This window comes from Xyrauchen texanus, chromosome 42 (assembly GCF_025860055.1).
Source record: "Xyrauchen texanus isolate HMW12.3.18 chromosome 42, RBS_HiC_50CHRs, whole genome shotgun sequence".
In the NCBI taxonomy this organism is placed as follows: Eukaryota; Metazoa; Chordata; class Actinopteri; order Cypriniformes; family Catostomidae; genus Xyrauchen; species Xyrauchen texanus.
Window position 1 is genome coordinate 10,782,459 of NC_068317.1, and position 13,094 is coordinate 10,795,552.

Genomic DNA, 13,094 nt, shown 5'->3' on the forward strand with positions numbered 1-13,094 from the left:
CACTGTAGCTGCTGGATTTGAAACTTGTTTGACAGCTTGTAGGCAAGTGTTGATTGTTTGTCTTAACTGAGAGGATTCGTTTGAAACGACATGCTCATTCCGTTTTCAACGAAGGCACCGGCACCAAAGCGAAATCGATGCGTTCTTTTGCGATCAACTTATCCATTCATTTAGAGATTTAGAGACGCGCAAGCCGAGAAGTCCCTTCGCTCAGTTCTCCCATAGCTTATTTCTATACATGGATAAAAACAACATAATTTGAAGGTATAATGCAATGAAAGGATGGAGGCTTGGTTGCAACAGATTTGAGTAAGTGGTCAAATTTCCATTATTATTATTTTTTTAATATGTGAAATTTTCATCGTTAATAAGTGTTAGGAAACCTTTATGTTTCCCTCATATTAGTAAACAGATTCGTGCCAAATTGAACACAGTGCGGGATTTAAATATAATAATAATTATAATAACAACAACAATACATATGTGTAAGTAACACAATGTTTTACTATTTTATTTTAGTAAGCAACTTTACTATCCCATTAGTCCTTAAGGAATCCATCTCTATCCAAATAAAAGACAGCACCCGTGCCACACTTGCGCTCTTCGCGGAGGTTTGAGATGCGTGAGGGCTGGACGGTGTCTCTCAGAGCGAGCTCAGTGTCTCCGGTCTCTTTTATAGAAGAGGTTGGGCTCCATATAGGTCGGGTTTTGCATATGTGTAATCAAACCAATGAGAATCCCCTGCGAGCAGTGAGGCAGCGCACCAAACTCTGGGAAGAAGAGAAGCGATTGTAATTTAGGGGGTGTATCCCTAGTTTAAGACTCTGTTATGGCAAAGCCAATCGCCAGATGTTTGTGTTCCCAAATCAGATTTTGAGACTAAGCAGAACGCCGGGTTACTACGCGGAGGCTGAATCGCGTATCCAAGCCACTTTTAGCCAAAGTATACAGACGATCTGCGCCCCAGCCCACTCGTTCTCAGTGCGCACAGGATTGTACTACGTCCGCTTGGTCGTCTGTTTTGAGGAGCTGCAACGGGGTTTTTTTTTCTCTGTCATTCTTTAACAGGCTGAAGGAAATGGCAAAGGAGAGAGGACCGCGTCTGGGAGAGCGCAGACGAAACCAGAGCTGAATGGAAGGATGCAAGCGACCTGAAGACGCGCAAAACCAGCACATTTCTACAGCCTTTTGGTTTCTTTCTACCAAACAAGAGACTCGCGAGAGGAATTATCCCTATTCTACCACTCAAGGATTTTCTTTTTGATTTAATTTTCACATCCAGAACTCAAGGAATCGAGGATGCATTGTGGATTAGTGTTTATCGTATTTACGGAAATCTTTCTCATTGCCGGTGCTGTCAAAAATGGTGAGTGTCAATACAATTTAATATATGGTGCTGTTTCACTGAGTATTTGTTGAGAAAAAAAAGATCTATGAGGGTCTGAGATTCTAGACCGTTCACCTGCTCTCTCACCTGCCAGTCAACAACATTTTACCTACTGTGATATTAATTTGATATTCTTTCAACTATGTGAAAGCAGCACCGGATCAAGGTCTGAAATGGTGGTTGCAATTTAAAATGACTTTCATTATAACCATTTTAATGCTTATTAGATTAGTACTACGTTCAGAAATGTCAAGAACCTCTGACTCATATATTTGAATACAGGCCGATATTCAGATTTTAATGCAGATTATCTGATTACATAATGTTTGAGAATGATACTGATAATAAGTTATTATTAAGTGTTATACAAAAGTTTAACTAACTTTTACTGATTCTACGTTTTTGTTCCTCTCTTTAATATTCACGAAATTATAATAATGTAAGATTATTTCAATTAGAATGGGAAAACTAGGGGAAATGAAACCCATGTCTATAAAGGTTGATCTGATATTACGCATCGGAATTAAAAATAATGATGCTTGCCCCATCAATCATAAATATAAATATAGGTTAAGTGAAACATATCCAAGTTTTAAACGCTTAGAAAAAGTTATTATTAACTATGTCATTTTATAGTGTCAAGTGTTTTAATTGTAGCCTTTTTATTATTCAATGAATGTTATTGATTTGTTTTCTATTGCTCGACTCATAAACTCAGTTGCGCGTATGTGGGAAAAAGTTCCTTAAATGTTTCTCATAAAGACAAAAAGGATTCAAACTTGATGTCTTTGAATTATTATAACTTTTATGTATGTTTGGACACCAAAGAGGGTCTCCAAGTCACCAAAGAGCACATGGGCCGATAAGTCACTCTCCAAGTTCTTGAATTAAAATAATATGTAAACAATTCAATGTGCCCTACTCAAAGCACTTGAAAGTACAGCATATAATAGTAAAGTTTAATGGTGTGATTCTTCTCACTCCAGGTGTTTGAGCATTTCACCAATTTTAACCTCACCATAGTAATCCATAATGTAACCCATACAGTTATAAAACTGGCCAGCTGTATTATATTTGTATGAAACTTAAGCCTGAAAAACTCCTCCTCCAGATCCTCAGAAAGACATTCAAATGTCTTTTGCATCATAAGTCGTGTTTTTCGTATATTTAATAAATAATAAATAACATTTACATTGAAATGAATCATTTATCAGATTCATTGCGTTTGCGTTTATGTAAACATCTCTGCTAAATTCTGCGCAATGCGTTACTCCGCATGTTTGGATAAGAACTTTAGGAATTATTATGACATTCAAAGTTGATTAGCTGGTGAGGATATGAAAGTGCAAATAAATAAAATTGCCACAGAGAAAGTTATACTTTCCTACCACATCATGATATTAAATGTAGGTGAAACTATCAAGCCTTTATTTACAGCTGAGATACAGGGCAGAAATGACTAGCGATTTTGTTCTGTTTGGGTGAATTTGTTTGGAGAGAAACGGCATAGTCATATTAATCTCCAAACCACAGTAGCGGTATTGTATTTAGTGTTCAAAAATAAACCAGTTGCTTAGCTAACATAATGTCACATGAAGTGAGTCTGCATTGTGGAGAGCAGCCCACCGAATAATACAAAAATAGCATTTTATTTAGGCTACTTTTGTGTTTTTCATTGTCTTAAGGATTTCATTTTTTTGGATGTCCACGGCTCGAGTTATGCTATTAAGATATAATTAATATAGAATAAATAAAGTTGTCCTTTTCTTTCAGACAAATGTGGGGATAATATCAGAATCTCAAGCGCAAATTACCTCACCTCACCCGGTTATCCGGTGTCATACTACCCGTCCCAGAAATGCATATGGGTGATTACAGCTCCTGGACCGAACCAGAGGATTTTGATCAACTTCAACCCGCACTTTGACCTGGAGGACCGAGAGTGCAAGTGAGTGTTCTGGATTCACGATTTTGTGTGGAGGTGCGCCTCCTGCTGGCCGTGCTTCACTATGTTCAAGACATCCCTCATTGAGAGAGTGTCTCGGAAGTGCTTGGCTTTCTGTGGTTGTGTTGATATCATTGGCATTCCCCCATGTTGTATCTCCTGATACTTTTGTAAATGTGTTATAAACACATTTTAAGAGAACACCTTTACACTTAGTGTAAACCTTCACAATGTGTTGGAGTTTCTTTCAACATATTGATTTGTCAATTTTGTGATGCCAATAGGTTAAACGATAACTTTTCACATTTTTCCAGAAGGGATTAAAAGCTGATTTGTAGTATTATGATCATCATTATTTAACTGTTGACTTGTGGTTTGGATGGTCTAGGTTGTTTCCAGTATGTACAATTCTTTCTCTCTCTCTCTCTCTCTCTCTCTCTCTCTCTCTCTCTCTCTCTCTCTCTCTCTCTCTCTCTCGCTCTCTCTCTCTCCTTCTCTTTTCGTCTGTTTCCTTTGTTTGTGCTGGCGGGTCTGAGGGACATCATTGTACTGTCAGAGAGTGTGGTCGGCTCTGTTACTGTATCCCCTCCACCCATATAGTCTTCCGCCTGGAGTCTTTTGTGTGCGTTGAATGCCTTGTATAATCGGGACCGTTTATCAGGATCTTTACCTTTTTATGGCCCTGTAAACCTACAGAGATTTACAGCCCAAGATGACCCAGCGCTGTCTGCTCATAGGGGGTCCGTTTCTTCTGAGAGTTCAGGTTTCTCTGCCCAGAAATGAGCAGAACCCCCCCTCCTATCACAACACACACACACACATACACAGTCTTCAACCAGGGGATACTCAGAGTGAATGGAGTGTGGACAGACACATGGTGAGGACATGATGAGCCCTCCTAATGAAATTACCCAGCAATGGTTTTCCTGTGTTCGAACAAGCCGAGTTAAAGAATTGCACATTTAGCCCTTAAAGCGGTCAGTGGAAATAAATGACTCCATCTGAGTTTAACGTGAGCTCTTTGAGGTGTGCAGGTCATTTAATAGAATACATTTAAGATTACAAAGTCTTTTTACAGTTTAAGTAAAAATGGTATTTACTTTTTTAATGTATGTTCTTGATCTTACGGAGCACAATTCATCTTTCATCAAATGAAATAATTTTGTTCTGCAAAAAATGTTGTTTTTGGCTAATGTTACATATCCCTTTTATTTCTTAACCCCTCCAACTGCCTGACTTTTTGAACGCAACACCCATTTTTCATGATCCAATCAATTTCCATATGGATGAAGTCCAGCCCTACATTTCTTTCTCTCTCATTGAATATCATGTTTCACTTAGACGTATGTCAAATAATAGGGATAGTTTACCCAAAAATGAAGATTTTGTCATAATTTACTCACCCTCATGTTGTAATAGACTGGTATGACTTTCATTCTTATGAATAACTCAAAAGAACCCGAAAGTATAATAAAAGTTTTCCATGTGATTTGTGCATCATATTCCAAGTCTTCAGAAGGCATACGATGAGAAACAAGCTGAAGTCATTTTTCTGTGAACATCTTGATGCATATTCCTTGGTAAATAGTTTTGTATCTCTTTTTGCATTACCTAAAATATCTAAATGGCTTTATCAGGTATTATTGTATTTTAATGCTCTTTGTACCATTTGCCAAATGTCATCGTTATTCTTGGTTTTGTCATTATGCCTGCTCTGCTCCAGGCATTTCTTCCCTATCCTACCATGTGCTGTGGTTGAAATGTATCCTCAAGGCAACACATGCCTTTCACTGGGTTTTAGTTCCACTCTGTAATCTCCCCAATTCCATCCATTACCAGTCAAACTTTCATAATTGGCCGAAAGTTAAGAAATGGACACCCCCAATCACTAATTGAATTTGAAGACCAGATAGACATTGAGATAGACTTGTATCTGGTTTCTGCAGATTGGGGGTGTTTTTTTTTACTCCCAGATTCAGCTGGACACACATTAAGCTCCTCTTGCATAATGGAAACTGTTGATGGCCGAAATGGCTTCTTTATCAGATGGACTGCCGAGGGAGGGAAGCTACAACACACGCTTCGGTGCACCGCTTGTGATCTAATTAGCAGCAAATGGAACGCACATGCTCAGCATATCATGTCCTATATAAGCAAAGCAAACAAGAAATGCTTCATGTCCACTGGTGAAAAAACAACAACTGGCCGATCAGCCTTTGTATTGCACGTTTATGATGATGTCACATATGTTTGTTTTTATTTGTGCTGAGGGGAAATGGATGGATCGAGAGAGGAATACAAGAGAAAAATAAGACCTTAAGTGAAATTAATGGACAAAGCCTGTTTGCCTTTCACACACATTGGCGAATATCAAGGTTCTGTAACACTGAAATGTAACCTTGAGGTTTGAGTGGAAAACTGGCCTTCACTAAACAAATGTTTGGATTGAAGTCTCTTTACTTAAAGGTGCTGTAACATATACCTTTAAACACACACACACACACACACACACACACACACACACACACACTCGCACGCACGCACGCGCACACACACACACACACACACACATGTTGGGTTTCCATGTTTTATGGGGACTTTCCATAGACATAATGGTTTTTATACTGTACAAACTATATATTCTATACCCTAACCCTACCACTAACCCTCTCAGAAAACTTTCTGCATTTTTACATTTTCAAAAAACATAATTTAGTATGATTTATAAGCTGTTTTCCTCATGGGGACCAACAAAATGGCCCCACAACGTCAAAAATGATGGGTTTTACTATCCTTATGGGGACATTTGGTCCCCACAAAGTAATAAATACACACACACACACACACACACACACACACACACACACACACACACACACAAACACATGTCCCTACTACCTGAAATAAAACATGTGTCCTGAGAAATCACACCTGTGTCAGGGACTTTTTTTGGCCTAGTCCACACAAAGGTTTTTGTTTAAAAACATATTGAATTTGCTACATTTACGCTTCTCATCCACACCAGAACAGCGATTACCTCCACAGAAAACAAAGCGTTTCGAAAACGCTCTCCATTACCGCATTCTTCGGAAAACAATGACATTAGGAAACTTTTAGGATTTTTCAAATGAAAATGGATAATTGTGGATATGAATTTTGCTAATCAGAGAACGCTCTTTGAACCTCTTTCTGGGTGTGCTGACATTGGGTTGGCGGACATTTCTTTGCAAGGTTTTGGAGACAGGGCGGGTACTAATTCATGTCATGATTTGACCGCTAAAAGATTTTAATGGAAGGGTCAACAACACTTCAGGTTATGTCATAGTGTGTTTGGTGTTACTTAAGCCGATGGACTTCAGTGAGATCACAGTGTGTGTATGTGTGTCAAGTTGTGTCAGAGGCAGACCTCTGCAGATAACACATCCCCCAGACAGTGTTATGAATCATTGATATGCCCCAATTCGCTGACCATACAAAAACTGGAAACATTTCCTCCCAATTGTTAGATTTCTGTCTTGAAGTGGTGAGGTAAACCATTAGACAGAGGAATTGCTTAAACAAGGCAAAGGACATACTGTAGCTAAGCTTCATGTATCAAAAAAATTTAAATAAAAGCTTTTCCATTTATATTTTTACCTTGTCAGAGAATCCTTAACTAGACCAGTTGGTTGGATTTGAAGGCAAATATTCAGAGAACACATGCTTGAGAATAGTCCATTGTAGGCCTATGCCATCGTGGTAACCCTAAGCCTGAAAGCTCAGCTACTCCTAACAGTGACCCACCTTCAGTGCCGCCCTGCTGGGTCAGCCCACAAAGCACCACATGTCCTGTAGATTGAGCAAGTACACTCTTGACATACCACACAAACCACACATCCTGTATCTTTGTTGCTCAGAGATGAGGACAAAGCTGATTAGACATGGAGACACTAATAGTAAATTGATTCAGTTATGGGTTGTTTCATAAAGACAGTTTTGTTTAATTCATATACAGACTCGTGCAGTGGCTGCTCGATGATTTGGAGTGTGTTTACTTACAGTGTATTTCAAAAGTCTGAGGTTGCAAGTGAAAGTGCTTCTATTTTGCCGTTTTCTAATATCAGAACTGCTGTCCTCCCAAACTTTCATTACAAATTATACTATCAGAATTGAAAATGTAATTGAATGGAATCTGTTCAGTCCATAAACATGGATTCAAAAGTATAGCCACAAAACGTACACATTATACATGTTAAAAATTTTTCAGTGTGACAAAATCAGATATTTAGCGACTTTACAGTGTTTTTTCCAGATTCTAGGTTTTAAAGACATTACGTCAGGACATCAAAGTTATAATGTTAGATGTAACTTTACACAGATAAGGTTAGTAAGCGATGGTATCACACCAAAATAATTTTAATACATATAATGTTTATGTCTTCTTGCTATACTTTTGAAACAGTATCTTAATGTTTATGGACTTGCCCCATTCACTTCCATTGTAAGTGCCTTAAAGGAATGTTCCGGGTTCAATACAAGTTAAGCTCAATCAACAGCATTTGTGGCGTAATATTGATTACCACAAAAAATCATTTTGACTCGTTCCTCCTTTTCTTAAAAAACAAAAAGCAAAAATGGAGGTTACAGTGAGGCACTTACAATGGAAGTGAATGGGGCCAATTTTTGGAGGGTTTAAAGGCAGTATAATCGTAATTTTAACAGTCATTTTAGGGTTTTATCACACTCAACCCAGGTGAAAAAGACGTACAATTAAGTGTATTAAAAATGCATTACATTATATTTGTATTGTACTAAAAACATATTTAAGTACATTTTTAATACACTTAATTGTACGTCTTTTTCACCTGGGAAATCATTTTTACACGCATACTTTGTATGTCTTGTGGCTATACTTTACACCAATTAGTATTTTAATGTAAAAAAATTGGCCCCCATTCACTTCCATTGTAAGTGCTTATATTTTTGAATTGTTTTTAAGAAAAGGAGGGACGAGTTAAAATAAATTGTGTGGTAATCAACATTATGCCACAAATGCTGTCGATTAAGCTTAACTTGTATTAAACCTGGAATATGCCTTTAATGTAACCACTTTTTTTAATAAATGAGGGACGAGTCTAAATTATTATTATTATTTTATTTAATTTTTGTTAATCAACCAATTGCATTAATGTCAGCATGCACTCATGATGGAATGCACTCCTGATGATCCATGTTATCCAGCATGATTTGAAAATGTTCCAAAGAATATCTTGTGTGTTTCAATGGATGCAAGGAAATCTGACCTTTTGTGCAACAGAATTAACATGGTTGATGTCACAAATATGCTTATGTTTGATTAGCGGCCAAGACAAATAATACAAATAAATCTCAGATTTCCAATTTGGTCTCAGACTTTTGGAAACCACTGTATGTTAAAGAAAGCACAACAGAAACTGAATGCTGAAAAATGAAATGAAGGGGTAAAGCAGTACATCTCTCTAGTGTTTAAATATCAACACAGGTCTTTAACTCATGTTGGTCTTGGTCCTTTGTTTGTGTGGGCTCCAGTGAGACAGGGGCCTGTGAGTCTCCTCTCTCCTGCTGAGAGGTACCAAAGCAAGGCTGGGAACAAGCGTAACTCTTCTTGCCTCATCCAGACACCCAACACTGGCCCTCTCCGCTCCTCCCTAACACAAGTAAACACAGAGAGAGCCGAACGGCATGATCATTCATCAGTGGTTGTCATGGAAGGGCAAACTTAAAGAAGTTTGGAATGTACCAGGGCTGCTTTCATCCTCGCCTGACGAGGGTTGTTAAAGGCAGGGAATGCTGTGACCTCTGCACTGTAGAAGGGCCTGAGCTGACTGAGATTGTTTCAAATACTTATGGCCACTGTTAACAAACATAAGCTTGACAATTTATTCTCATAAAGGGTCAGGGAAGTGCTAAGCAGATCAAAAGCAATGCCGATATGACCCTGGCCTTTACTGAACAGTTGATCAGAGGCAGAGGGCCGTGCTTGACTTGTTCTGTGGCTGTTAATCTGGTGTAGCGCTTCTGTTCTGTCTCACGAAGATGACATTTTTTGTTTCTGTAATAGCTGATGTGCTTTGTGCCGCTGAGGAGAAAGAAAGCGAAGATTGTAGGTTGTTTCTTGTCACTTGACTGCCTCTAAATCTCATTTGTTCTGGTATTGGATTGGATTCTGTAAAGCAGGCAGCAGCTGTCATATGGAGAAAGAGTGAGCTGGTGTTGCTAAAGCCAGTCCAGATGGAGAACGAGACATAAACATTGGAAAACTTACAAGTAAGCGTACAGTCTGGGGAGACCCTAAACTTGAGATGTAGTTAAAGGTATAGTTCACTCAAAAATGTAAACGTTGTTCCAAACCTGTGTGAAATGAGAAGTTAGAAACCGTGACCTAATGCTAAATTGTCTTCAGAAGCCATACATTTTCATTGTGCATCATTATTATGCAAGTCGTTATTTGCTTTCTTTCTTTTTCTCTCTCACCATGGTCACTCCTGTCTCACTCTTTGGCATTCATTTTATCTCCTAATATTCTCCTTGGCCATCTAACCCTCTCGTCTAAGGACTGGAGGTTGTAAAGTGGTCTGCCTAATGAGGGAGATTAAAGTGTTATGTATCCTCTACATGTGTGTTTCTGTGAGTGTGTGTCAGGGCAAGGGGTTTTCTTCACCTTGGCCTGTGTGTTGGAAGGACAGGCTGATTGAAAAGCTCTCTCTCCATGACATCTGCTGTCCTCCCTGCCGTTCTGTCACAGGCTTGATTCATGTCCTCCTCGTTCACTCTCTCTCCGTCTCGCTCTCAGAAAGGCCAGGCACTTCGCTGCTCTGCGTGAGCTTATCTATGAAGGGTGGAGAGAGTGATGAAGCAGGGAAGTGGGGAAGAAGAGGAACAGAGTGTTAGAATGTGAGTGGATAAAGAGGTGGAGGCAGAAGGGAGGACAGGATGTGAAAAAGCAAAAGATTCAAATAAAAACACCACATGATGTGCAAGATAGAGGTGGATGAATGCAGCTTTAAAGAAAGAGAGGCTCAAAGGTGTGAGAAAAATCTATTAGGCATTAATGAAGGAATAACAAACCTCCTCCTTTCTCACAGTTAAGCACAGTAGACATTAACAGATCCCCAAATTCCCCTACACTGACAAAAGAATGATGAAGCTTCTAAAGGGAATTTGGCAAAGGCCTCCCCAGCTTTCCAGGCAGAACAACCTTCCCAATATGGAATTTTCCTGTCTCCACTGTGAGCCGTCACAGCTGAGAAAATCATGTTGCTAATTTCGATTTTGTTCCAGCTCAAGATGTTCTTCAGATTTGCACAAGTTACACAGTCAGAACAACTTGTTAATCTCACCTCTGGATCAACATTTTGAAATCTGAGCTCTACCATTTTAATTATATATTTTTCTCATGGGCTATGTTCACCCAAAATGAAAACGTTGGTCATTATTCACTCACCCTCATGTCTTTCTTCCAAGGGAACACAAAAAGAGATTTTTGGCAGAATGTTAGGGACTGACGCAATTTCATTGTATGGAAAGAAGGATGCACTGTGTTCCACAAGAAAGTAATATGGGTTTAGAACAACATGAGGGAAGTAAATTGACATATTAACATTTTATTTTTGGGTGGACTATCCCTTTACCTATGCATTTGCATTCAATATAGCATTTATTAAAAAAGTAATCGCAATGAATCCCATATTTTATATTTGGTGAGAAAGGTATCCAAATAAAGATAATTCATTAAAACTAATACATAATAATTAAAATAATAATACATTTATTGTAATATGCATAATATAATAATATAATAATTCAGATTAATACAAGTAAAGAATTGATTAGACTATACAAAATGTGTCTTATAGAATATTATGTTTTGTTTTTTTATTCCTATATCGTTGAACAAAAGCCTACAGTCCTCAGTAATCCTTTTTGCAATTGAATTTGTCAATCTGCCCTGTTCTCACAGGACGTCTCCTCGCATTCCATCTGCACTATTTTTAACTATATACTGTACATGTGCGAACGACAGACTTTGGAGCATCTCACTTGTATTTAACGTCATAAAGCTGCATTTTTAGGATGCTACGGCAAGTAAAAAAAAAACTCTGAATTGAATTCTGTTGTGCTTCATCCAGCTGTCAAGATCATGTCATGTGTGACAAGCTCATGTTTTGTGGCTGCGCTGCTTGTGAGGTTTTTTGAGGCGCGCTGACTGACCCCTGCTGATGAGCCTTGGAAAAACATGTACTTTATATATAGTTATATGTATTGCTCCAATGGTAGCAAAATACATAATGATATTCCGGAATTTATATACAGATCAGGAGGATATTTTGTGTTATTTTTCTTTAACAGATTATTTTTTTATATAATTAATCACACTAAATTAACATGAAATCAACAGGCCTACTTTAATCATTTATCTAAAGCGACTTGCAGTGCTTTAAGGTACACGTTTTATCAATATGCATGTTCCTTGCAATTTGAATTCATAACCTTGTCACTTCTAGCAGCATACTGTACAATTTGAGCTACAGGAACCATAATTATACAATATGCATACAGACAGTGGAATATACACCTCAGAGGTTGTTTGGATGAAACACAACCTCATTGGTACCAGGTCAAGTTCCCATGCAAAGGCTCAAATGTGGAACTCTTCACAGGGAAAGAGCAAATGAGTGGACATCTCACTTCTGAGGAACCAATGGTTGAGGGTCTCAGCAAATTGGTTCAATATCTGTTTCAAGACAACTTGGTTTTAAAGCCCCCCTGGAGAACATCATAAGGTTTAAACTTTAATTGATGTGGTCCTGTTGGAGAGCTAATGCACCATGTCTGCACATGCTGGCCTTGTTTAGTTTGCTGCCAGAGCCACAAATGACCCTTTATTTTTGATTGATGGGGCTTCTACCCAGCTATAGTTCAGCCCACACCGCTCTGAGCATAAGGGACTGGTTGAGCAGGGATTTGGGATTGACATGGTTCAGCTCCACTTGGGCACCATACTAAGACTGCAAAGTGAGATTTTCAATGTGTATTTTTGAAGATGTTGTCTTTTGTGGTAAATTAGGTGGTGAGATCTAATGGTGAGTGTAGCCGAGGGTCGTCAATCTTCGTTTTTTTTTTTCTCGAAAGCGTCAGTAGTGAGTTTGATGGTTAGAAAGAGACAGTGATGAATGGGGAAAAGGGCTGTCTGACTGGGTTGAGGCAGTTCACACGTCGCTCGCCACCACTTTTGTTTGCTTTTCTCTTGGTCTTGTCTTTCAGTGGGTTGGTGTTCCTTTTAGGGGGTTTGTTTGTGTGCGAAGGTGGTAGTTTTCACACACTATAATTTGCTATTACATAGAGTAGTCACACTGCAAACTGGCCTGTTTTTAAATAAACCCCTTGGTGGGATTTAGTGCTCTTGTAATGTTTCAGCCTTGATGCCAGCTTAAGTCTGTGAATCCTTCCTATCTTCTCCTCTTCACCAATTTTTAACAAGTCTGCCAGTCTTAGCATGCATACTGAGCTGATTACCTTTGACGATGTCTCCAAGTTGGCAGAGTCAATGTAGGTTTGTGAATGGAGAGGTCAGTTTGCCCTCCAAACTTTGGCACTGGCGCTTTGATCAAACTGTCACACAACAAGACACCACACATATACATGCTCACACTTTGCCCGCTCTACAATGGAATGCAATGGAGTTGCGACGGAAGGAAAGCAACACACCACCTGGTTCTCTCAGTGTGTGAACTCTAGAGTGTG

The 13,094-nt window shown here is 38.8% G+C and overlaps 1 protein-coding gene across 4 annotated transcripts in view; it reads left to right on the forward strand.

Annotated features, from left to right (window-relative positions):
* The first annotated feature begins 515 nt into the window (after positions 1–515).
* Positions 516–13,094, forward strand: part of LOC127634921 (neuropilin-1a) — an 82,516-nt gene continuing 69,937 nt past the window's right edge. For 3 of the 4 annotated variants that reach the window (XM_052114676.1, XM_052114678.1, XM_052114680.1), the window contains exons 1-2: positions 517–1,366; positions 3,161–3,335. In XM_052114676.1, the coding sequence (XP_051970636.1) occupies positions 1,300–1,366; positions 3,161–3,335 (242 nt within the window). In that variant the 5' untranslated portion in view covers positions 517–1,299. Of the gene's footprint in view, positions 1,367–3,160; positions 3,336–13,094 lie in introns of all 4 variants that reach the window. The other variant, XM_052114677.1, reaches the window with a different exon arrangement.